This window comes from Onthophagus taurus, chromosome 8 (assembly GCF_036711975.1).
Source record: "Onthophagus taurus isolate NC chromosome 8, IU_Otau_3.0, whole genome shotgun sequence".
Lineage (NCBI taxonomy): Eukaryota > Metazoa > Arthropoda > Insecta > Coleoptera > Scarabaeidae > Onthophagus > Onthophagus taurus.
The window spans coordinates 8,304,685-8,330,021 of NC_091973.1; the positions used below are offsets into that span (position 1 = coordinate 8,304,685).

A 25,337-nucleotide genomic window follows, 5' to 3' on the forward strand; every position below is an offset into this window, starting at 1 on the left:
CTCCCAACCTCACTTTCTGCATTGCTTCCAGCGGATTCTTTCGAACTCTTAGTAGTTTTGGTAGCTGGTTGAGAAGTTTTTGGTTCTGCTGTCTCTTCTAATTTTTGGGGGATTGTGTCCATATCTTTGGATATTTGACTGATGTAACTTGATACTTCTTCAGTAATACCTTTGTCTTTAGGAAGAAGTTTCGTTGTGTTGAAACACATAGGACCCACTCCTTTATCGTTTTTACCGTTTAAAAAAGTTAGGGCAGGATCTTTTTGTGGATTTGATCCATTCAATCTTGCGTTATCGAACGCACTACAAATACCTTGAATTAATACGTTGTGATCGTCAACGTTTGTTGGGGTTGGATTTTTAGTATCTGCAGGAGAAGTATTGTGGACGTTTGCGGTGGCTTGGGAGCCTTGATCTTGTTTGGTCTTCTTTTTTTCTTGCTTTTTTTCGGGTTTTTGAATCTGTTTTGGTATGGCACCTGTACTTGGGGTGCACATCTCCAAGGTATCTTGCAGGGTCAGTTTATTAATGGCCTCAGTTATAGCTTTTAAGTCCGGTTTAGCCATTGGTTGTTTTGTTTCGTCGGTGGCTGACGTGGACGTTATAAGAACTTGAGGATTCAATGAATCCAAAAAGTCGTCCCCTTCTGCTTTTTTCTTGGACGGCTCGCCTTGGGGCTCTGTTGGTTTTGGGATTGGTTTGCTAGAATCGGGCTGAGGGTCATCTGGGCCACTTTGGAATGTTGTGTGAATCATTTCTTTATCAGAATCCAACCCTTTTTTGCACAATAAAGGCTCCTCTGTAGGAATTCCTTCCAATTCGCTTGGAGGAGGATTCGTATCATTTATAACTTCATCAGTTTTTGCCTCAACTTCGTTTTGTAATTCTACCCCTTCTTGTAACTCAATCTCCCTCTATAAAATGGATGGTTTGTATAAAAAGTTGGGTTATGTTGGATCGGGGCTTAATTATTGGATTAAATTAAAAAATTAAATAATCAATTATAGTATAAATAATCAATTAAGGTGTTTGTTGCTAAATAAATAATCGCGGATTAGGAAATTTTTAGAAAAAAAAATGTGTATAGGTTAATTTGCAGTTTTTAAATTTATTCGACGCGGAAATTACAAAATTAAAAGCAAAAACAGTTCTAAACTCAATGATACGCACCTCATCATCGGAATTCACCTTTTTCTGTTGATTTTCCATAGCTAAAAACACTTTTCTCTTCCACGTTGTACACAGGTGGCACTTATCCCAAAATTATCAACAACAAGATGGCGGCGTCAATGTCACAAGATGGTAATTTGGAAAAAAATATTTTGTTTGAACAATACATTAAAACTAAATTATTAATTATAGCATAAAATCGATTGTTTATTATAAAATAACACGAATTATAAATTTATTGTTTAATTATTCAAATAAATTCGTTTTTTAGTTTTGAATGGTTCCTAATTGAAGTTATCGTTTACTAATAGATGGCGCTTCATTTTAATTTTAATTAAATTTATTAGAAATTAATTAATCATTTTTTTTGGGGTAAAATAAAAGAGATACTTCATAAAATGTGTTTTTATTAACACCTATATTATCTACATATTTATTATCATAAATATTTATGAATCTATTATTAACGTATAATTATAATAATTATTCGCCTCTCTTCTCACAACCTTTATCTTTTTCTTGTTTTGGTGTTGCACTGGTACTTGGAGTACACGTTTCAAGACTTTCCTTACTTGATGGGGTACTTAAGTGCGCTGTAATGTTTGGTTTACCAAAACCAGTTAAAAGAATTTCCAGACTTAACGATTCAAAGAAATCGCCAAGTTCTTTCCTAAAGGAATCAAGCTTTTCACTCAACGGCAATTCTTTATCGTTTAAGGTACATTCTGATTGAGGGCTAATACTTAATTGAGCATTCTCTTTCTGATTCGATGTGGTTCCTTGCTGCAATTCCACGCAGGAAGCAATCTGTCCATTTGTTGCTATATAAAAATAACAACATTATTGTTATTAAAACTTAAACTGAATAAATTTCTTACCAATTGAATTTTTTTGCGCCATAAAATGAATCCCACAAAACTGCTCTGCTTGGAGTGAATGGGAAGTGCTCTTTGTATCAAACTTGTCTTCTATTTCAGCTTGAAACTCTATTTTTTCTTTCTGTTGTTTCTGAATATGATCTGAATACGATTGGATTCCTGTAGGGATCATTGCGTCAGTATCAACATATTCTTGTTCTTCATCCATTTCTATAAAATCAATTTAATACGAAAACATTACAAGAATGTGCATAAAATACATAAATTGTTAATTAAAATTATGTATCGTGGATAAGTATGATTACAATGTTGTCTATTTTTCTGGACATTGGCAATGTGCTGAATCACTGAAGCTAATAAATCTAGGCAATTACAGCTTTTGTACTGCATTTTGTAGATAAAACATGAAACATAGCCGTTTAGTGATTTTTTCTCTAAACACTCTATAGATGTTAAAGTACTGAATTAGAGTCTAAAGACAAGCATCTACTTGAGACACTGTAAAAGCAAGGATGAATTTGAGTAGTGTGTGTCGAAATGACTCAAATTTATTAAAAATATCTCTAAGATACTTAACAAGATTTTTAAAAGTGTTTCCATGATACCAGGAAATAGAAAAAGTTGATTGGTGTGTATGAAAATGAGTCAAACTGCTTAAAAATATTTTCAACATAATGAACAAACCCAAAAAAAGTTATAAAAGTGAATAGGAATATTTCCAAAAAATTCAAAGATATTAGAATAATAGAAAAAGTTGATTGGCGTGTGTCGAAATGACTCAAATTTATTAAAAAAAGTGTTTCTGAGATACCAGAGAATAGAAAAAATTAATTCCCGTGTGTCAATGATAATGAATAAAAAAAGGTACAAAAGTTTTCCAGGGAAAAGTTTATTGGTGTGTATCACAATTTTGCCGAAGCAGGATTGAAGCTTTTTAAATGATATGTTACCGAAGAATGTTGAGAATATCTTTAACTGCGTATCACCGCATTAATGTCCCTTTTAAAAACCCTAAAAATACGCTATAATTAGAGATTACTACCATCCAATTTCGCATACTTAAATTCTTTGACCATGCAATACAAAAGGACGGCATGGAAAAACTGACGAAAAAGGGGAAGGTTGATGGCAAAAGGTCAAGAGGCAGATAACCGATGACATATATAGACCAAGCAAAGAATTTGACACTGATGTCGATTTTCCAAGTGATGTGTACTATAGAAGACAGAGAGGCATAGCGAAGGGTCACCACACAAACTCCATGAACGAGTTGTGATGAATAAGTTGTAACTTCAGAGTATGAATTGGCTGCGTATTGTCGTCAATTGGCTGTGTTTCAATAAACGCGGTGTTTGTAGGCTTTTTCGCCGTTATTATTACAAGAAATTTAATTTATGTTCGCATCACTCCCTAAACTCCTGTGTGGACCGGGTGTGTTTTGCAGCCCCTGGACCAGTTTCAGGGTCCGATGAAGGGTCCGTGATAGATTATGTGATGGTGGAACAAGAAATGTGGGAGAGGGTGGAAGATATGATAGATTCTGGATCTACCAACCTTTGGAGGTGCAATTGAAAAGGGCAGGAGGGAGAAGGCGACGTGAAAAGGAATTAAAGTATATTAGGACAGATTGGCCAGGTGAGCGGATAGAACACTACAGAAGGAATTTGACGAGTTGACGATAAAGAGTGGTAGGGGTCATGGGACTACGAGATTTGACGGAGGTATTGAGTTACACGTTACTCAGAAAAATGCCGGGAGGAGCAAAGAGATACAAGGAGACTATTGAGTTAGTGGCGGAGAGGAGAGGTTGTAGTGGACAGTTATAAGGAGACAAAGAGAAAGTACAAAGAAATATGTGGGAGAAAGAAGAGAGAGAGGGAGTCAGCAAAAATTAAGGTGATAAGATGGGAAGTTGAAGTGTGGAGGTATTTGAAGAAGTTGAGGAAGGTGAAGGAGGAGGTCACTAATGCGATACACGCAAATGGGAGGAAAAACATTAAAACGGTGGAGGAGTGGTGGTAGGAGGGAGAAAGATTCATGTGCTAGCATACGCAGATGACGTGGTGGTTGTGGCGAAGGAAGCGGCGGAAATTAGAGGGATGGTGAGACAGTTGGAGAGGTATTTCTGCGCGAAGGAGTTGGAGGTGAATGTAGCAAAGACAAAGATGATGAAGTTCTGCAAAGGGGAGAGAAGAAGGAAGATGGAAGGAATTCACATACTTGGGCTATAGATTCAGGGAAGATAGCAATTAGACGGCGCATGTGAGGGGGATGGTAAACAGGATTAATAAGGTCTGGGGATGAGGTGAGAGAGTATTTGGGACATCAAAAAGAGAAAGATTATGTTTGATAGGTTGGTGAGGAGTGCAATGATGTAGGGGCGGAAGTTTGGGGATGGAAGAAGCATGATATTCTGGAGGACGTACAGAATCGGTACTGGAGGTGGATTCTTGGGCTGGCTAGGGAAACACCGGGGTACATTGTGAAGGTGGATGAATTGAGGCAGAAGAGCTGCTAAATATGAAGAAATGATTGATAAAAGACAATACTGCGGGATCTTAGGGGAGTGTTGGAAGGAAGTTAGGGAGGGGAAGATTCGATATAGTAAACGAGGGAATATTACAAAAGGACGGGTTATTATTTAATAATAATAAAAATTCTATGAATTATAACAAATAAAAAGAAAAAAAAACAAAGGCAAAATCTTGAAATCATTAATACAGTATCACCCGCATCATATCAAATCTAAATTTAAACATAATTAAATTAAATGAAAGGGCCCAAAAGACCCAAACGTAAATTAAATTAAAGAGAAAAAAAAAAAGAAAGAAGAGGAGAAAAAAAAACAATAATAATGAAAATTAAAAAAGGACTCAGTGTAATAACTGATGGCGTAACTGTTAACATCGTAACAATGACTTTATATCAATAAGAATAAGGTCACAAAAGAATCACAGAGAAACAAAGAATAACAAACATCAGACAAGACTCGTTGACTACTGAAAAATCATATTCCTCAATTTTATTCGAAATTGGTCATATTTCAGTTGACGTAGTGCATGTGGCAAGCTTCCATACGATTTATAAACATGATATGTAAATGACCTTTGAAAAAGTGATGTTCTATGTTTTGGAGGATAGAAACTAATACCTGACCTTGTCTGACTTCCTTCGCACTGTGGTTTATATTTAATTTTATTATGCAGGTACTCCGGGATTCTATGATAGAGAGACAAACTATGAAACTCCCGTCGAGAGCTCATGTTCAGTATCCTTAAGTTTATGAGAAACTCTATCAAATTTGCGAATCCCATAAATGAATCTGAGGCAACTATTCTGAACCTTTTGTATACTTCGTGACGTGACTGAATCTATAGCCCTATGATATACAGCAGACATATAATTAAATTGTGAAAGAACAAACATATCACAGAGGAGCACTTTTAATTTCAAAGGTAAACATGAACGATGCGGGTGCAGCCGATGCAAAAAAAAATATGATCTCTGAATATATGTTTGAATTTGTTTTCTAAATCTTAAGCTAGTATCTAAAATCATACCAAGACACTTAGCTTCAGAGACCTTTTTAATTAAGGTGTTATTCATCTTAATGGCTAAGTGCGAAGTAGGGTTGCGCTATTGCCCATTAAAACTCATCCACATAGATTTGTCAGGATTTATTTTAAGCTGGTGGTATGTTGCTAATTCAAAAATCGTATCAAGGTCACCGCTAATACCAGCCTCAGCAATACCACTGCCCGCTGTCGCGTAAAGTTGGGTATCATCCGCATATGTACTCATTTTACAGAATTTAATAAATTTATTAAATTGTGACGTATATATAGAAAATAAAATAGGTCCCAGCACAGATCCTTGGGGAACACCATTACAAAGTGCAAGTTCATCAGACATGGCATCATCAACTTTCACCTTCTGTGTGCGATCACTAAGATAGCTACTCAATAGTGTTACTGCGCCTTCACCAAAACCCAGATAACGAAGTAGTTTGCTCAAAATGGTGTGGTTAACAGTGTCAAATGCTTTTGAATAGTCTAAAAAAACTACAGCAGTACTCTCTCCCACGTCAACAGCGGACAATATATCATCAGTTAGATTTGATCATCAGTTAGATTGAGAATATATCATCAGTTTTTTTTTTTCACATTGATGTTGTGCAACTATACCCACATCGAAAACCCGATTGTTCTGAAGGGAGCAAACTATTGGTCTCCATATACTCCACCAATTGAGCCTTCATAATCTTTTCTAAAACTTTAGAAAGAACAGGGAGAATACTTATTGGTCGCAAGTCACTATACTCTCGTGGGTTATCCTTTTTGAGCAGAGGAATACCCTCTGCTCAAAAAGACATGGTCAACTAAACAACAATTGAGTATGTGGGTTAAATATGGCAAAATGGTGGGGCAACACAGTTTGATCATCTCAATGGAAATTCCATCAGTACCAATAGCAGAAGATGTAATAGACGCAATCACGTCAAAAACCAGAAAGATCTCCACAGTCTTAAATGAAAACTGACTACTATAAATAGGAGAACTGTACAGATCAAGGTCAGAAGTCTGTAAATCTTTAATAATGTCATTTACACTGCCTACAAAATAATTATTAATCTGATCAGGATGTTTTAAATTTAAAGGTAGACAAGATTTTTTAATTGGTTTTAAGTTCAAAGTTTTCAAGTTATTCCACATCTGTCTAAACCTGGTTTTAGCCTCATTTCTCAACTTAATCATTAATCTAATACTATCAGTCATCCAGGGTGCGGAAGGCTTGGTAAATCGACATTGCTTTATTGGAGCGTGATTATCAAATAAATCAATTAAGGCGTGTGTAAAGAATGAGATCTTGTCGTTAATATCAGTTAGATAAAATATAAAATTGAATGGAACTGATTGTAAATCATGCAGAAAAGATACACTATCAATACGCCTTAATAGTCGTAGAGACTTAAACACTGGAGATTGTCTACCTACATTCACACCAACATCCCAAAATACCATATCATGATCAGACAAATTGCACGCATTTATTATACGAGATTAAAATATAGTATATATCTACCAAAATACAGAACCTCTTTGTTTCACAGATCTTTTACGTATCACATATATAAGTCATATGGAACGTTACCACCAATGACCAAAAAACTAAATATCAATAATTTCAAAAAAACACTCTATAGAGATAAATTTTTGGAGCAATGTGCAGCCTTGTCATAGTTATTCATTTGAATGCATTTTTTTTAACATTCAGAGCAGGAGAGGAAGGAATATTCAAGAAATTGTATTATCGTTGTCGTGGGACGCGTGTAATATTCCTTTATTACCCAACAGGCATAGCCCAAAAAAGGATAACAATATATATTACATAATGTAATAATACAATAATATGTATTTGTATGTGAGAAAAAAAAACAAAAATTACAAAAAATTCAAGAAATTAACAATTGACCGAACTATGAGGAAAATAAAAATAAAAACTAAATAAGTGAATTTACATGCAGGTGATCACTGATTGTCTGGAATCCTGTTGCCCACTTTACAGAGAGTGTATGTTGGCGCCCGTCTCATAATGTTTGTCCGAGCATAAGGAATGACGAATACGCAGCTATATCTTGAGTTACTCCTTGGAACAACAAACCCTAGTCGCTCAAGAATGAAAGGGCAATCGATGTTATATTCGATAAGCCTTTGTAGAAACCTTTCATAAAACGCGTTTCTTCTGTCCATCAAGGAAACCATATTGTGTCGTGCAAGCAAATCATTTTGTGGTATACCTCGCTCAGGGTAAATTCCATCAGATTTGTAAGAAAGAAATTTTAAGAATCTACGATGGACTCGATCAAGTCTTAAGAACTCACACGAATATAAGGGACTCCAAATCAGGCAAGCGTATTCTAATTTACTCAGAACGTAAGCACAATACAAGGTCTTTAATAAGCTGACACTTTTGAAATATTTAGACATACGCATCACAAAACCTAGGGACCTAAAGGCCTCCGAACACACATTATTGATATGTGTTTTAAAATTAAGACTTGCATCAAGCAGGTCCCCCAAATCCCTGTACTCCTCAACACGACTTAAAGTGCTGCCAGCAATATTGTAAGGATATATGCATGGTGACGAGCATCGGCTATAAGTAAGTACACAACATTTATCTATATTAAGGTTAAGTTTGTACACCATTGCACTATTGTGTTTAAGTTGTGCTGCAGCTTATCTGCATCTGCCACCGATGAGACTTCGGCATAGATCTTGATATCATCAGCATATCCCAATATCCGACAATCAATTTTTAGAAGTAAGTCATTTATGAAAAGAACAAATAATAGAAGGCCCAAATTTGATCGGTGTGGAACCCCTGAGGTGAGAGTGAACTCATTAGAAAAATATCCATTGTAAGCAACATAACATTTTCTATGTTGCAAATAAGAGGCCAGAAGTTGAATTGCTGAAGGAACAAATCCGAAAGAGCTCAATTTATACAAGAGAATTCTATGGTCAATCAGATCAAAGGCTTTGGATAGATCAGTGTATACAACATCCACCTGCCCACGTCTATCCAAGGTGCTACAGATAAACTCGGAAATCGTAGCCAAGTTGGTAATTGTAGAGCGACCGGAAACAAAACCATGCTGCGAAGCTGACACAAAGGGGCACGTGCTGGTGTACATAAAAGACTATAATAACTTTTCAAATAGTTTAGCAAAATCATCCTTTTTATAAACAGGCACAATTCTTGATCGTTTCCATCTTCCAGGAAATTCACAGGACGTAATGGACAAGTTAATAATAAATTTAAGAGGGCAAGCAAATATATAACGGCAATCTCTGACCATAAAACTTGGCAACAAATCATCTCCAGCAGTATGCTTATTAGAAAACGTTGCCATTAATTTAATTAGCTCCTCTTCTGTAGTGGGATGAAAAGAGTATGGCAACGGATTGAAATTAGATTCAGTGAAAGTTCGGTCAGTAGATACAGTGTGAACAGCAGAAAACATGTTAGCAAAAGCATTTACAATATCTTGAGGATCAGCAAGAACATTGCTCTCACTATCAATCAGATTACAGGGTATTCTTGTGGTACGTTTCTTAGCTCGGAGAAAATTCCATATACTGGACGGATCAGTCTTGATGGTATTTTGTATGTTGTTAAGATACTTAATGTAACTGTCGTTTATTTCATTTTTTAACAACCTCCTTAGTCGCTTAAATTCATTATAAAATACAATTTTTTTTGTTTTGATCCATTTTTTGTGATAGAATTTTTTGATATTAATATGTCTCTTTATTTCCGGCGAAAACCACGGTGGGTTAGAACTATTAGATTTGGTTGTAATAGGGACATGTGTATTAATTACGGAGTAAATGGCATCATAAGCCACATTTACATCGGTATGGGAAAGCAAAAAAGACTAATCATACTTAAAGAAGTGATCATATAATGCAGGGTAATTTGCTCGATGGAAGTCATATCGTAAATTATCAGAAGATGGGAACCGCTGTTGATTACTAGGTGTAGAGTAGTAAACTTCCACTTCAAGACTGCGATGATAAGAATCTTCTGGTACAACTGGATTGTCAGATCTTATTATGTGAAAATTCAGGTCAGCATTAGAGATCAACAAATCCAACATTCTGCCATCTTCATTCTTAACGTTATTGTACTGTTTGGCATTAAGAAAATAAAATAAAAGGTTTACTTCACTCTTGCTTGTAGTATTTTATTTCTTTCTCTCATCATCAGTTGAAAACTGTACATGAAATTACAAAGATTTCTTGTATTAGCACGAAAAATAGCATCAAAATGAATTAAAGAAATTGAAAAAACATAAAGTAGTATATCTGTATTTGTTCGTTAAGCAATGTTATGTCATCCCTATTATTATATTTATAAATTTCGAGCATTTCCAACAAATCCATTTTATATCCTTTTTGACACTTATGTAAGATTTTCGCCCCATCATAATCAATATTGTGACCTGTCTCCAATCTATGTTTAAAAACATTTGAATTAGTTTGACTTCTATGTTCTCCCAATCTAGTTTCGAGTTTTCTTCCTGTTTGCCCTATATATAATGAGTCACAATCCGAACAATCAATAGAATAAACTCCACATTCTCTCATAGAATCTCGTTTATCATGGTAATTAGAGAGTAAATTAAGAATAGTGTTATTAGAGAAGGCCAAAACAATTGTAAACATGATCAGTATCTTCCCTTGTGAAAAGGGGGTCTCTCCGTTGTATAATCCTATTGTATAATTGATTTAAAATTTTTAAAGGAAAGTTATTTTGTGTAGCAAGTTTCTGTATATAATTAAATTCTATAATTTTATTTTCCTCATTTAAAGGGTAATTCAAAATTCTATTTATTAAAAATCTAAAGTTTGCCAATTTATGTGAATCGGGATGAAAAGAGTCAAAGGGTATTGTGGTTGGAATGGCAGTAGGTTTTCTGTATATATTAATATCAACAGAATTGTTCGCAGTTATTTTCAGGGTCAAATCCAAAAAATTCAGTTTTCTTCTTTTTCTAATGTAAAGTTTAATTTTGTATGCAAATTATTCAAATATTGATTAAGAAAATTATTTAAAGAATCTGATTCACCCTCCCAAACACAGAAGACATCATCTACATACCTTACCCACTTAAAAACGTTTTTATTATAAGGATTTTTATCATTAATAATAAAATTCTCTTCAATATAATTAAGAAAAATATCTGCTAAAATTCCAGAAAGAGGCATGCCCATAGGTAAGCCATCCTTTATTTCATAATATTCTTTATTAAAATAACAAAAATTTGGAGTTACTACATGGTGTAAAATTAAGTTCAAATCATTAACGATATTTTCATTATTATTGAAATGCTTTTTAAAAAGTTTATCTACCAAATTAAGGGTTATATCAATAGGAACATTTGAATACAAATTGGTCACATCAAAAGTAAGTTAATCATGTTTATAAACTGAATAGAGTTCTGAACAGAAAATTTGGGTTTAAAATCTATCTTTTTGAAAACATTTAGCATAAAATTGGCTAATATTGAGGTAGGAGAATTTTTAAAGGAAATAATGGGGCGAATAGGTATATTTTCTTTGTGCAACTTTGGAAGGGAGTAAAGTCTAGGAATGGAGGGATTCATATACATGAACATTGAACTATTGAAAAACATTTTTCAATAGTTCAATGTGTCAAAATTAATTTTATTATAATTATTCTGCTTCATAAAATCATATGTTTTATCTAGGTATAGAGATTTATCCATCGCCTTCATCAAGTTTTTTTCTGATGGAATGAATAATGTTCCAATGTTCATTATGACTTTTATAGGATTTGTTAAAAACCTTTTCCTTCCTCTTTAGGTAAGCTATAAGTTCATTTTTTAAAACGTTACGTTCAGGATGTTTCTTGATAATAACATCGAAATCGATAGCATTGTGAAGAAGATTAGTTTTAGGTTGAAAGGCAAATTTATGTCCTTTGGTAAGAAAATCTTTTTCATCTTCGTTGAAAACAATGTACTTAGGTTTTTGAATTGAGGAACCTTATCTTGTAATTCATCAAATGCCTTACAGACTCTCACCTTTCCTCTAAGTCTATCCAACTTTTTACGTTTTTTCTTCATGTCGTCTCTCTTCGCTGCCCCGGATATTTTTCGAAAATAAACGATGAGCTCCTCCATCTCCAAGTAATGTAAACTCGTCTTAAGTTGTCTCTGAGTTCTAGCAAGCATTTCATATGTGTAATTAAGGTTCTTGTAATGTCGTCTCTCGAAACTAGTTTTGAAATAAAATACTACAAGCAAGAGTGAAGTAAACCTTTTATTTTATTGAAATGACTTGCAACATGGATTCCCACCATTATGGCATTAAGAACACTTAAAAAATCAATAAAAGCCCTGGTTTTAATTGAATATTGACTAATACAAAGAACCAATACAAAGAAATGGTTAATTATAATAGCCTCAAGAACAGTAGTAAATGTCTTCATATCATCAGAAGATATATCGGGAGGAATGTAGATTAGTATGATTAAAATAGACTTGTTATTAATAAGACACCTACAGATTACTAAATCTATCATAGGTACTGTTGCACGAAGATAACTAGTATCGATAATGTCAAATGGTATGGTATGTTTTAGTGCAAGCAAAAATATTAAGTTTCTGTATATGGTAAGGTTGGTTGAACAGATTTTATCTGGAGTCCGCCTATTGCACAATGCCATTTTTTTTCTTTTCTTTTTTTGTAGTGTTAGGTACTAAGTTTTTTGATCTCTTGTTGTTTAAACATTCTAGTTTAGACTATATATCTACACTATAGACACAATTTTTGTTATTTATACAGGGTGATTCATTAGCTCTATGACAAACTTTGGCAGATGAAAGGTGATGCGATTCTAAGGAAAAAATGTTATATGAATATGGGTCCGATTCATTTTGGTTAAAGAGTTACAAGCCTTTGAAAATTTTACACAGTTTAATAGGCAAATGAAAATGTAACATATAAAATAAGTTACAAAAATTGTTCAAAATATCCGCCTTCAGCTTGAATGCACGCCTCACATCGACGAAGTAAAGATTTGCAACAATCGCAACAATAATTATGAAACACAAATACAGAGTTGGCTGTGATAACAAAACTGAGTTTTTTATGTCAAACATTTCAATTTACTCTATTCTGTGTGTTTCAAAGTTTACAATTGTCAGAGTTTTGATCGAAAACGAAAATGCATGGATTTACGACTGAAGAATATGCAGATATTATTTTTGTATACGGGCTTTGTAACGGAAACGCTCGGCAAGCAGCAAGAGAATACCTTCGTAGGTTTCCAAATAGACATCAACCTGCCCATACAGTGTTTAGTGCATCATTTCGCAGACTGAGAGAAACAGGTAACCCCGCTCCACTACATTCCGTTCGTCCCCATGATGTGAATGTACAAAATAAAGAACGTGTTATTGATTTAGTACTTGACGACCCTTCAATTAGTACTCGGCGTATAGCGAGCATGTTACAAATATCCCAAAGTTTTGTATGGCGTGTATTGAATCGAGAAATGTTACATCCGTTTCATCGCCAAAATGTTCAAGCATTACATCCTGGAGATACTGAGCAACGCTTAGCATTTTGCCACTGGATTATTCAGCAACATGCTCAAAATAATAACTTCATTTCCCAAGTTCTGTGGTCTGATGAAGCGTGTTTGACTAGGGACGGCATAAATAATTATCATAACGAACATGTGCAAAATCCACATGCAATTAGACCAGGAAGATTTCAGCAACGGTTTAGTGTAAACGTTTGGGGTGGCATTTTTAACAATTCTTTGCTACCTGTATGGGTGATAAATGAACGCTTAAATGCAAATATGTACAGAAATTTCTTGGGACATAAAGTTTTCGATTTTATCGACGACGTACCACTTAACATCGTTCAAAATATGTGGTATCAGCACGATGGTGCACCACCACATCGAGGAAGAGAAGTCATCGCTTGGTTACATGAACATTTTCCAAACAGATGGATTGGCAATGGAGGTCCAGTAGTCTGGCCACCACGATCCCCAGATCTAAATCATCAAAACTACTGGACAGAATTCAAGATGCAGCTAATAGCATGCGGAATGATCCAAATATCATACGTCGTGTGATACAATCTTTACTTCGTCGATGTGAGGCGTGCATTTAAGCTGAAGGCGGACATTTCGAACAATTTTTGTAATTTTTAAACTTATTTTTTATGTTACATTTTCATTTGCCTATTAAACTGTGTAAAATTTTCAAAGGCTTGTAACTCTTTAACCAAAATGAATAGGACCCATATTCATACAACATTTTTTCCTTAGAATCGTATCACCTTTCATCTGCCAAAGTTTGTCATAGAGCTAATGAATCACCCTGTATATATATATTTTCTTTTTCTTTTGTTGTATTGAATGGTATGTGCAATAAAGACATTTATTATTATTATTATTCGGAGGCATAGATAAATTACTAAAGAAGGTAAGCAACAGGATTGGGTATGTCCAAAAAGAAGAGAGAAGGAATTCACATACCTGGGGTATAGATTCAGGGAAGATAGCAAGGAGACGGCGCATGTGAGGGAGATGGTAAAAAGGGTTAATAAGGTCTGGGTATGAGGTGAGAGAGTGTTTGGGACATCAAAAAGAGAAAGATTATGTTTGATAGGTTGGTGAGGAGTGCAATGATGTAGGGGCGGAAGTTTGGGGATGGAAGAAGCAAGATATTCTGGAGGACGTACAGAATCGGTACTTCTTGGTCTGGCTAGGGAAACACCGGGGTACATTGTGAGGGAGGAAGTGAAGGTGGATGAATTGAAGCAGAAGAGCTGCTAAATATGAAGAAATGATTGATAGAAGACAATACTGCGGGATCTTAGGGGAGTGTTGGAAGGAAGTTAGGGAGGGGAAGATTCGATATAGTAAAGGAGAGAGGAGGAAATATTATAAAAGGGCGGGTTATTCGGAGGCATAGATAAATTACTAAAGAAGGTAAGCGACAGAGATAGGGACGTCCAGAGAGAATAGAGAAGGAGGCAGGTAAGGGAGGGAAAGTACAATGAAAGATATAGGGACATAATGTCGGAGGGGCTTCCAAAATACTTTGTGGAGGAGAGGAGCGAGGAAGGGAAGAGGCTGGTGGCCAGATTTCATTGTGGTAATGAGGAGAGAGCAAACAGGTACTGGTCAGACGATGTAGACAGGTAATAAGGGAAGTTAAGTTAAGTTTGGTTCGCCATGTATTAAACAGAAAATTGTAAGCTCTTAGTTAACAATAAAAACTCTTTCTTTCTAGTAAATCAAACCGTTTTTAAAAAGCATTTTTCGTTTTTGAGAAATACATTTTTTATCAATTTTGGAGGTTACTTTTTCTTTAAAAATCTGTATAAAATCGCTTTCATCTAGAAACTAATTTAAATTATATAAATTATCAATGATAATGTGTACTTTGAATAAACCAAACAGTTTTTAGATATCATTTTAAGTCTTTGAAAAAAAAATTTGTAAGTTATCAAATTATTGAAATTAACAACTAACTTAAAAATTCCGTAAGAAATCCATTTCATGGAAAAATGTTTTTAAAAATCACTTTTAGTTTTTGAGAAATAAATTTTAAAATTTTTCTTACCATCTGCATTAGAGTAAATTGAGCTTGAGTTCAGCACTTCTTCTTGGTACTCACTCATATTATATTCATCAAGATTATTTATTATGGAGCCGGTTGGAATATCATCTAACTCCATTTCATTGTCGTCCAATTGTGCTTCTGCATACATTGCAACATCTAAAAAATTTAAAAAAAATTAATTATTTCCTATATCTTCTTACCATGTGAATTGGAATGGAGTTGATCATAACCTTGTTGTTCATCTAGATTAAAGTTAAAATCATCTGGATTCATTAAGAAATCTCCAAAATTCGGAGATTGGTAATATTCATAAAGTTGTTCGTCTATTTCTACATAAAAATAACTTCATTATCTATTATTCATTGATTAATAATTAGTAATCTTACCATCTAGGTTTGGATGAAGAGAATTTAAGAGCTGTTGCTTTTGAAATGGGTTTAAGTTAATTACTGGTGGGATAGTCGAAGAATTGTTACCATTAACCTGATTGCCCGCTGAAGGGTTGCCCCGCAAAAGCAGCTTTCTTGCCATTATAATCCGATAAAACCTTTAACATCCAACAAAAACATGAACAACGTGTAAATGAACAATATGGCCGCTAGGTTTTCATTGGCTGCTTTAAATAACTCACTTATTACTCCACAAGATGGAGTTGTAAATAATAGTATTTAAGCAAAGTGATTAACACGTACAATTTAATACAAGTTCTTAACAAAACTTAATTTAGCGGGAAATTTAAAATTTGTTGGTAGTTTGACATAACATACTAAAACAACTAACTTATTGTTATGATAGTAGATGGCGTTTGAAAGTTAACAAATAAGATGAATATAATAAATAATTAAAAGAAATAAATAATACAAATGCTAAATTATTTGTTTTGGTTAATTAGATCTTTGAATTGTTAATCGCAAAAAGATTTTTATAAACGTACTTCAAGATGGATGAAAGAGCATAAGCAATGACAATGACATAAACTTACCAGTGTGAAATCAGCACTTCTACGAAGAACATCGTTTTAGCGAATTCACTCTTCTTTAGTGGCTGCACACCTATCCATGGTTATTTACGATATTAATCTTGATTAATCGTCTAAATCATCCAACATATTCTCCTTCGAATTGTTTAAATAAAATAAAATAATAAAAAAGAATCATCCTACGCAAAGTACAGTGATTCCCGGAATCCGAAAACAACCACATGGTGTTGCTAAAACTTTCCAAGGGCTTCGAGAAACGTGGTAAGTTAAAAATTGATTAATTTAATTTGAAGAATTAGATCTTTGTCTTTAATATCATTAGAAAAAATAATTTCTTAAAAAATAATTTATTTTTAGAATTAATTATTTTTAGAAAATCGTAAAAAATAAGTTGATCACGTTTAGAATAGATAAAAGCCCCATTTGTGCAAACCAATAATGAGTCGTACATTTTAAAGAAAGTTGATTGTTCCTAAGATCTCAAAAATGGCCTCAATTTGAGGTGGGGTTTTGTGACAACCTCTCAATCACAGCCTTCCAAATTGGGAACCTATGGGCTTAAACTTCCTTTACGCATGACTAATAACAACTTATTATCAACTTGTTAATAAATTCGCGTTGAATTAGTTATTGTTAATAAAGATTTTTATTGATAATCAAAAAATAGAAGGGATTATAAGACGATCTCGGCTTTAATTTACTAATTTTTCCTCGTCACGATGGAATGGGGTGATTAATTGTCGCGAAATGCGACTATCGGTTGCCAACCTTTTCTACATCTTTATAATGAATAGTAGACAATGATTTGTGGTTTTTTTAAAATATATTTTTCATTTAAAGTATTATTATTATTAATTAATTACCAAAAACTTTTTTATTTCAATTTTGTTAATAATTTTATCATAATTTACACTCTTTTTATGATAAGTCTTGAAAATTTCGTGACTCTTATATATAATCTGTTGTCCTCACCACGCCTAAAATGGAGCCAGAAAGGTCGCCATGTTAGATGTACCAACTTAGTGGAATTCGAAATTCTTATATATAGTTATGCAAGAATTTACATTATTATAAACTGGAAAGACAGAAAATAATAACCAAAACAAAATACATTAATTTTGTATTAATAAATAATTATTAATTATATGATATTTTAAAAGAACTTAATCAGTTTTAACAATAACCCTTATAATTACCATAAACTAAGATGAAAATATTTAAAACAATTCTGATTGATCACGCTAACCTTTTGCTTATAAATTATTGTTAGTTTATTTTAAAAGAACTGAACATTCCTTAATAATAAACTTTACTTGAACTTCGTTGTTAATTTCAAGTCAACTAACCAGAAACATTTTATGGACCGTTGTAAATAATCTTCCAACCAACAAAGGGGAAACAAAAAGAATTCGATAACAATAAAAATAACAATATACACTCAGTTCCAAAAAAAGTGACGCACTTGATTTTTGACCTAATTTTAATATCTTATATTTTTTAAACCAGTGGGCCGATTTTTATTATTTTTTTATTTCTTGGTAGCCAATTTCTTTGTCTTTCAAAAAAAAATTAAAAAGACGGACATTTTTTCAATGACTCCTGGATGGTAGTGGAAAAACTGGAACCATGTTTTTTTCCTAATTTTTGACTCACCCTGTGTATTAATCAAGTAATGGTATAGAAAGTGCTTACACCCTATATGAAAGACGTTTCTTTTATGAGCATTTTGTTTTTTTATTCATTAATTTATCTCTAAAATTGTCCGAATTGAAGCTTTCTTGTTGAAACCTTACGTTTATCCCACAGATTTAAGAAGTATGATCACATTGTCAAACAATTGACGTTGCCATAGCAATTAATTTGTCGTTGTGTCATTAATTAACTACAAAAAAGTTATGTAGTGATTAAAATTACATGAAATGCCTCAAATAAATCCAGAACAAGTAGCAAGATTAGTTGCTTTAGTAAACGATGGGCGTGGTAAATGTTACTCCGCTCGTGCAGTGGGAGTCCATGAAGCAACTGCTCGTAGAGCAATCCGCAAGTACGAGCAAACAGGAAGCACTGCTCGGAAGGTGGGTTCTGGTCGCCCTAGAAAAACGTCTCCAAGAGATGATCGTTTCTTGAGATTGCGGATTTTACGGAATCGATCAAACACTGCGGTAAATGTTCAGCAAGATCTTCCCCAAATTCGTGGTGTTGCAATAAGTAAGCAGACGGTATGTCGACGTCTAAAAGAAGTTAATTTAAAAGCTAGGAGACCTACAAAAGGTCCTACATTATTGCCCGAACAACGTGCTGCTAGAAGAAATTTTGTTCAAAATTATGGAGAATGGAATATTCCTGAAAGACATTCGACCAGTCTTGTTTACGGACGAGTCATGGTTTTGCCTTAACATGGTGGATGGAAGAAAAAGAGTGTGGAGAAGGACTGATGAAAGGTTTAATCAGAATTTAATAACAGAACGCGAAAGTTTTAATGGTGGGTCGGTTATGGTGTGGGGAGGGATGTCAATGAATGGAAAGACACCCCTTCATGTTTTTCCGGTGAGGCGGTCGATGACGGCCCAAATTTACATTGACATTATACAACAGTATATCTTACCTCATGCAGAGTTAGTGGGCAATAATTTTATATTGACGCAGGATAATGCCCGACCACACACCGCAGTAATAGTGCGAAACTTCTTAGAAGCTACGGGTATCACCACATTACAGTGGCCTGCGAGAAGTCCCGATATGAATCCTATCGAATATTTGTGGGATGAATTAGGGAGAAGGGTACGTTCACACGAGAGGCCTCAGGAATGCCTCGCAGAAATAGCAGATGCGTTAGTGGAAGAATGGGATCGTATACCATAATAAGAAACCTGATTTTCAGTATGCCGCTTAGATTAGAAACTCTTAGAGTTGCTAGGGGAGGCAATACACGGTATTAAGCAGTTATCCCAGTTTATAATTTAGTGTTTAATAAAACTTTTTTTAAAAATTCGTATCAGTTTATTTCACTAGAAAACTGTTTTTCCATAAATTCAGAAAGTTGGCATTATGCAAGGTTTCAACAAAAAAGCTTCAATTCGGACAATTTTAGAGATAAATTAATGAATAAAAAAACAAAATGCTCATAAAAGAAACGTCTTTCATATAGGGTGTAAGCACTTTTTATACCATTACTTGATTAATACACAGGGTGAGTCAAAAATTAGGCTCCAGTTTTTCCACTACCATCCAGGAGTCATTGAAAAAATGTCCACCTTTTTAATTTTTTTTTTAAGACAAAGGAATTGGGTACCAAAAAATAAAAAAATAATAAAAATTGGAGCACTGGTTTAAAAAATATAAGATATTAAAATTGACTGAGTGTATTTATGAGAATTGTGAGGTTATAATTGGAGGTACAATAGAGACTTGAAACTATAGCTAAGTTCAGGTCGGTACATCCAACATGTCTGACTTTCTGATTACCCCCACCACATACGCACTCTATATTATATATATAAGACCTCAATGCTCCAAACCGATTTATCAAAGAGTTATGAATTTTAATAACTCCAAAAGCATTCAATTTTCGATGTTTTATTAATTATTTACCAAAAAATCATTTTTATTATAATTTTGTTAATAATTTAGTACCACTTATCAAAATCAACACTCTTTTCAAAGCTATTACTTAAACGTATTCCAAATATTAATCGTGAAAACTATAGGATCTTGCGTAACCGTTGCAATCACCAATGTAGAAATGCCAAAAAAATGTATATCTACCGGAGACTATCCAATGCTAATCCGAGGACGTTTTGGAAGTTGATGCGTTCCTTAGGGGCGGTTGAGTCTCCCTCTGTTCGGGCTGCTTGTGATGTGGATTCATTGGCGAGGTTTTTTGCTGACCCTCCTCTGCTCATTAGTGGTGGGACTAGGATGACAACTATTTCTGAAATTCTTGCCTCATCTAAATCCTCCTCTTTCTCCTTTGTCCTGGTTACTGCGTCAGAAGTCCGCGATGCCTTGAATCACTCGAGGTTCAACTTCTCTTCCCATATTGGATATTGTTCTTACTCCTATTACCCACATTTTTAACTTCTCTATTGAACGATCCTCATTCCCTTCAATCTGGAAGGTTGCTCATGTTGTCCCTATACCTAAATCCAAGAGTCCCTCAAGTTTAAATGATTTTCGCCCTATCTCCATTTTATCTGTTCTATCTAAAGCTCTCGAGCGCCTTGTTTATCTACAAGTTCAAGAGTATTTACAAGAATTTAACTTGCACAACGACTTTCAATCGGGTTTTCGTAAGGGTCACAGCACGACAACAGCGCTTATTAAGATTACAGATGATATTAGGTATGCTTGCGACAAACGTTGTGTTACCATCCTTGTATTACTTGATTTTAGCAAGGCGTTCGATTCGGTTGATCACGATCTTTTGTTGGCGTCACTAACTGCCCTTGGATTTACCTCTTCATGTTTATCTTGGTTTCAATCTTACTTTTCCTGTCGTTCCTTGTGTGTGCGTGCTGATTCTGCGCTCTCGTCTGCTTGTGATATTAAATGTGGTGTATCCCAGGGTAGTGTGTTGGGTCCGTTGCTCTTTTCGATTTTCATTAATGCCGTCACCCACTGTATTTCTTGTAATTATCATGTGTATGCTGATGACCTCCAAATTTACACTACGACAACTATTGATGATTTTCCCGAAGCAATTCCATCCTTTCCAATATTTTGGATTGGTCCAAACGTTATGGCCTTAAATTAAATACTGCTAAAACTCAAGCAATTGCGTTTGGCAGTCGACCTTTACTGGCAAAGCTGAATGATTTTTCATCCATTCACTTAATGCTTGAGGGAGACATTATTCAGCTGTCAGACACGGTTAGAAACCTTGGGGTGGTTATGGATTCTACAATGTCCTGGAAACCTCAATTTCAATCCGTCTGCAGAAAGGTCTATCATTGTTTCCACTCATTGAAAAGTCTCCGTTGCTTCCTTCCTCCCATGATCCGTCGTAATCTTTGTTTTTCCCTGATTTTCCCCCATATTGATTATGCTGACACGGCATATCCTGATCTTTCTACGAAACAAACTGCAAAGACTTCAAAAGAACTGCATACAGTATATCTTTGATCTCGAGAGATCTCAACACATAACCCCATACCGTAATTATTTGCAGATATTAAGCTGTCAGAACCGTAGATCGTTTCGTATATTAACTATGTTATATACTGTTCTTCACAATCAAACCCCGAGGTATCTGTATTGTATATTTCAACGCTTGTCGTCGCATGGTTTACCCACTAGATCTCAGTTAGATTCTGTGCTTATGTTCCCGACCCATAGTACCGAGATTTACCATAAATCGTTTGCTGTGCAGGCCATAACCCTTTGGAATAATCTGCCTACTGAGATCCGTAATATTCCTCACCTTGTAACATTTAAAAACCACCTAAAACGTCATTTATTGACTCTCCAAGTATCTTCCTGAGAACTTTTTTTTTCTCCCTTTTCTTCTCTTCTTCTGGTTTTTAGTGACCATAAGTTTAGCATAGCAGCTTGCCGTTTATTCATAGTTTTTCTTATATAACTTAGTATACTGCTGATTGATTGGGTTGTTTGGAAGATATCGCTTACGCGATAAATCGACCCTTTTGCCCGTATTTATGCATTAAGTTAAATGTATACATTTTCTTTAATTTGTATTTTTTGTTTCTTATTATGGCAATAAATTGTTTTCAAAATTTCATGATTTCAAACCGATTTGCCCGAGAGTTATGAATTTATATAACCTGATAATTCCAAAATGTTTTGCAATAACTTTTTTATTTCACCTATGATAATATTTTAACATATATTATTATAATTTACACTCCTTTTATGATAAGTCTTGAAAATATCATGATTCCAAACCGATTTATCAAAGTGTTATGAATTTTAATAACTCCAAAATCATTTAATTTTCAATATTTTATTAGTTAATCCAAAAAAACTTTTTATTATTAACAAACTCACTTCCACATTCCTAGTGGTTTTTTAAATCATTTATATTCATTGTTTTTGTTTGTTTTTCCTGTTCTAATCTCAAGAAAATCCAAAATAAGCAAGCTCAAACAACTTAATTATCAATCTGGTTGTTAGTACCCATTGTTCAATATTAGTAGAGGATTGGAATCGCATCCATAATGAATCCGCAGGAAGACCCAAACCGTCCCAACCAGAAGCCGAAAGAAGAAGTTGATAAAAAAAAACATTCAACTAACGCAGCATCCTCTGAAAAACCACAATATTCGAACCCAAATCGAAAAGAAGAACAAGATAAACGTGAAATAAAAATTACTGATAAGTTAGAAGCACCAACATTTACAAAAGCAAGCAAATATGTCCTTCAACCATTAGAAATCGATAATGTTGAGAACAAGAATAAATGCGATCAAATCGAGAATAAAAGAAATGTCGATTTTTGGGTTTCAACTATTCGAAATATCATGAAAGGTGATGAAGGTGACATCAAGTTTGAATCCAGAAAACCACCTCAAGAACCAAAACCATCAACTTCAAAAGCAAAAGATTTCTATTACGAAGATGTCGTCCCTCGTAAAAAGAGAAACTTCAACAATGGCAATGAAGGTGACATCAAGTTTGAATCCAGAAAACCACCACAAGAACCACAACCATCAACTTCAAAAGCAAAAGATTTCTATTTCGAAGATGTTGTCGCCCCGAAAAAGAGAAACTCCAACAAAGACAATGAAGGTGACATCAAGTTTGAATCCAAAAAGCCATCTCAAGAACCACAGCCATCAACTTCAAAAGATTTCAATTTCGAATATGTTGTCGTCCCTAAAAAGAGAAACTCTAACAAAGACAATGAAGGTGACATCAAGTTTGAATCCAAAAAACCACCACAAGAACCACAACCATCAACTTCAAAAGCAAAAGATTTCTATTACGAAGATGTTGTCGTCCCTAAAAAGGCAAACTCCAACAAAGGCAATGAAGGTGACATCAAGTTTGAATCCAAAAAACCACCACAAGAACCACAACCATCAACTTCAAAAGATTTCTATTTCGAAGATGTTGTCGTCCCTAAAAAGAGAAACTGCAACAAAGGCATTGAAGGTGATATCAAGTTTGAATCCAAAAAACCACCACAAGAACCACAACCATCAACTTCAAAAGCAAAAGATTTCTATTTCGAATATGTTGTCGTCCCTAAAAAGACAAACTCCAACAATGGCAATGAAGGTGACATCAAGTTTGTATCCAAAAAACCACCACAAGAACCACAACCATCAACTTCAAAAGATTTCTATTTCGAAGATGTTGTCGTCCCTAAAAAGAGAAACTGCAACAAAGGCATTGAAGGTGATATCAAGTTTGATTCCAAAAAACCACCACAAGAACCACAACCATCAACTTCAAAAGCAAAAGATTTCTATTTCGAATATGTTGTCGTCCCTAAAAAGACAAACTCCAACAAAGGCAATGAAGGTGACATCAAGTTTGAATCCAAAAAACCACCACAAGAACCACAACCATCAACTTCAAAAGATTTCTATTTCGAAGATGTTGTCGTCCCTAAAAAGAGAAACTCCAACAAAGACAATGAAGGTGACATCAAGCTTGAATCCAAAAAACCACCACAAGAACCACAACCATCAACTTCAAAAGATTTCTATTTCGAATATGTTGTCGTCCCTAAAAAGACAAACTCCAACAAAGGCAATGAAGGTGACATCAAGTTTGAATCCAAAAAACCACCACAAGAACCACAACCATCAACTTCAAAAGCAAAAGATTTCTATTACGAAGATGTTGTCGTCCCTAAAAAGGCAAACTCCAACAAAGGCAATGAAGGTGACATCAAGTTTGAATCCAAAAAACCACCACAAGAACCACAACCATCAACTTCAAAAGCAAAAGATTTCTATTTCGAAGATGTTGTCGTCCCTAAAAAGACAAACTCCAATAAAGCCAATGAAGGTGACATCAAGTTTGAATCCAAAAAACCACCACAAGAACCACAACCATCAACTTCAAAAGCACAAGATTTCGATTTCGAAGATGTCATCCCTCGTAAAAAGAGAAACTCCAACAATGAAAACGAATTTTTGACACCTAATATCTGGTTTCCTCCGGAATTGAACTCCTATTTAAGACAGGACACTCTTTCAAGCAAGGAACAATCGAACCATATCCCCAAGATTTACACCAACATAAGAAGCGATCATCATAAATGGCCTAAAGATGAAAGGACAACTATGGCTGATCAACAAGTTATGATTGATAATATTTGTAAAGCTTTTGAAGCAGCTTTAAGTGCAAATCAACAAAAATTAAACGAAAGAGAAGCGAGGGAAAAAGAAATTAAGAAAAGAGAAATGAAGGAGAGAGAAGCAAAGGAAAAAAAAATGAAGGAAAGAGAAGCGAGGGAAAGAGAAATGTATAGATTACCTAGTAATAGCGTTGCTTCAGGCTATAAAGATTATGAAGTACCATTCGGTATGGGTTTGTTCGGTCCAACAACTGCCGAAGAGAAGGAAGAAACATCTTCTAAATCTCCTAAGGATGAAGATAACTTTTGGAAGCAATCTGGATGTTTGGATCCTCAACGTCTAGTAATACCAAAAACTACTTACATTCAGTTAAGGAAAAGATTGGATAAAGAACCACTTTACCGGGTTATTTATGGACGTGTCATGATTAATATTTACAACGATGAGGAACTTGGCAGAGTTAATGAATACTATAACAAGTATTTAACTGATTTATTCTCGAGTAACGTCAGTGAGTTTTTAATTTTATCAAACTAATTACTTAAATAAATTAATTACGATTTTATTTTTACAGGTCCACAGGAGCTACTTGAGTGAGGCAAAAAAAAGGAAAAGAAAACTTGTAATATGAAGAAGCAAAGAATGCAACATAATCAAACAAAGAATGCAATATTTTTTTAACAGTTTCTATTTGTTTTTTTTATACTTTTAGGAATAAATATTTCTTTTCTCCATCTTTTTTTCTCTATTGTGGCGATGGCCTTATCCATCTTCTGAAGTTTTTACCCTCTCCCAAGCAAGATTCTTGAGCTGCTGCAGAGTCTGTCTATCTTCAAACAAGTTGCCCCTTCTATTCATTGCCA

At 34.4% G+C, this 25,337-nt stretch overlaps 3 protein-coding genes across 3 annotated transcripts; 2 read left to right on the forward strand and 1 right to left on the reverse strand.

Annotated features, from left to right (window-relative positions):
• Positions 1-1,653: 1,653 nt before the first annotated feature.
• LOC139431033 (uncharacterized) lies at positions 1,654-15,866 on the reverse strand. The gene is made up of 5 exons (XM_071198599.1): positions 15,615-15,866; positions 15,459-15,557; positions 15,229-15,384; positions 2,049-2,258; positions 1,654-1,991 (listed from the first exon to the last, which is right to left on the reverse strand). Exons 1-5 carry the CDS (start codon positions 15,757-15,759, stop codon positions 1,654-1,656), a joined length of 948 nt encoding a protein of 315 aa, XP_071054700.1. The 5' UTR covers positions 15,760-15,866.
• A 396-nt stretch (positions 15,867-16,262) lies between these two features.
• Positions 16,263-25,134, forward strand: LOC111420383 (proteoglycan 4-like). Its single transcript, XM_071198690.1, has 3 exons — positions 16,263-16,468; positions 22,285-24,985; positions 25,049-25,134. The coding sequence occupies exons 2-3, from the start codon at positions 22,381-22,383 to the stop codon at positions 25,069-25,071; spliced, it is 2,628 nt and encodes an 875-aa protein (XP_071054791.1). The 5' UTR covers positions 16,263-16,468; positions 22,285-22,380; the 3' UTR covers positions 25,072-25,134.
• On the forward strand, positions 18,127-18,603 carry LOC139431034 (uncharacterized). The gene has a single exon (XM_071198601.1). The coding sequence runs from the start codon at positions 18,127-18,129 to the stop codon at positions 18,601-18,603; it is 477 nt and encodes a 158-aa protein (XP_071054702.1).
• Positions 25,135-25,337: the final 203 nt, after the last annotated feature.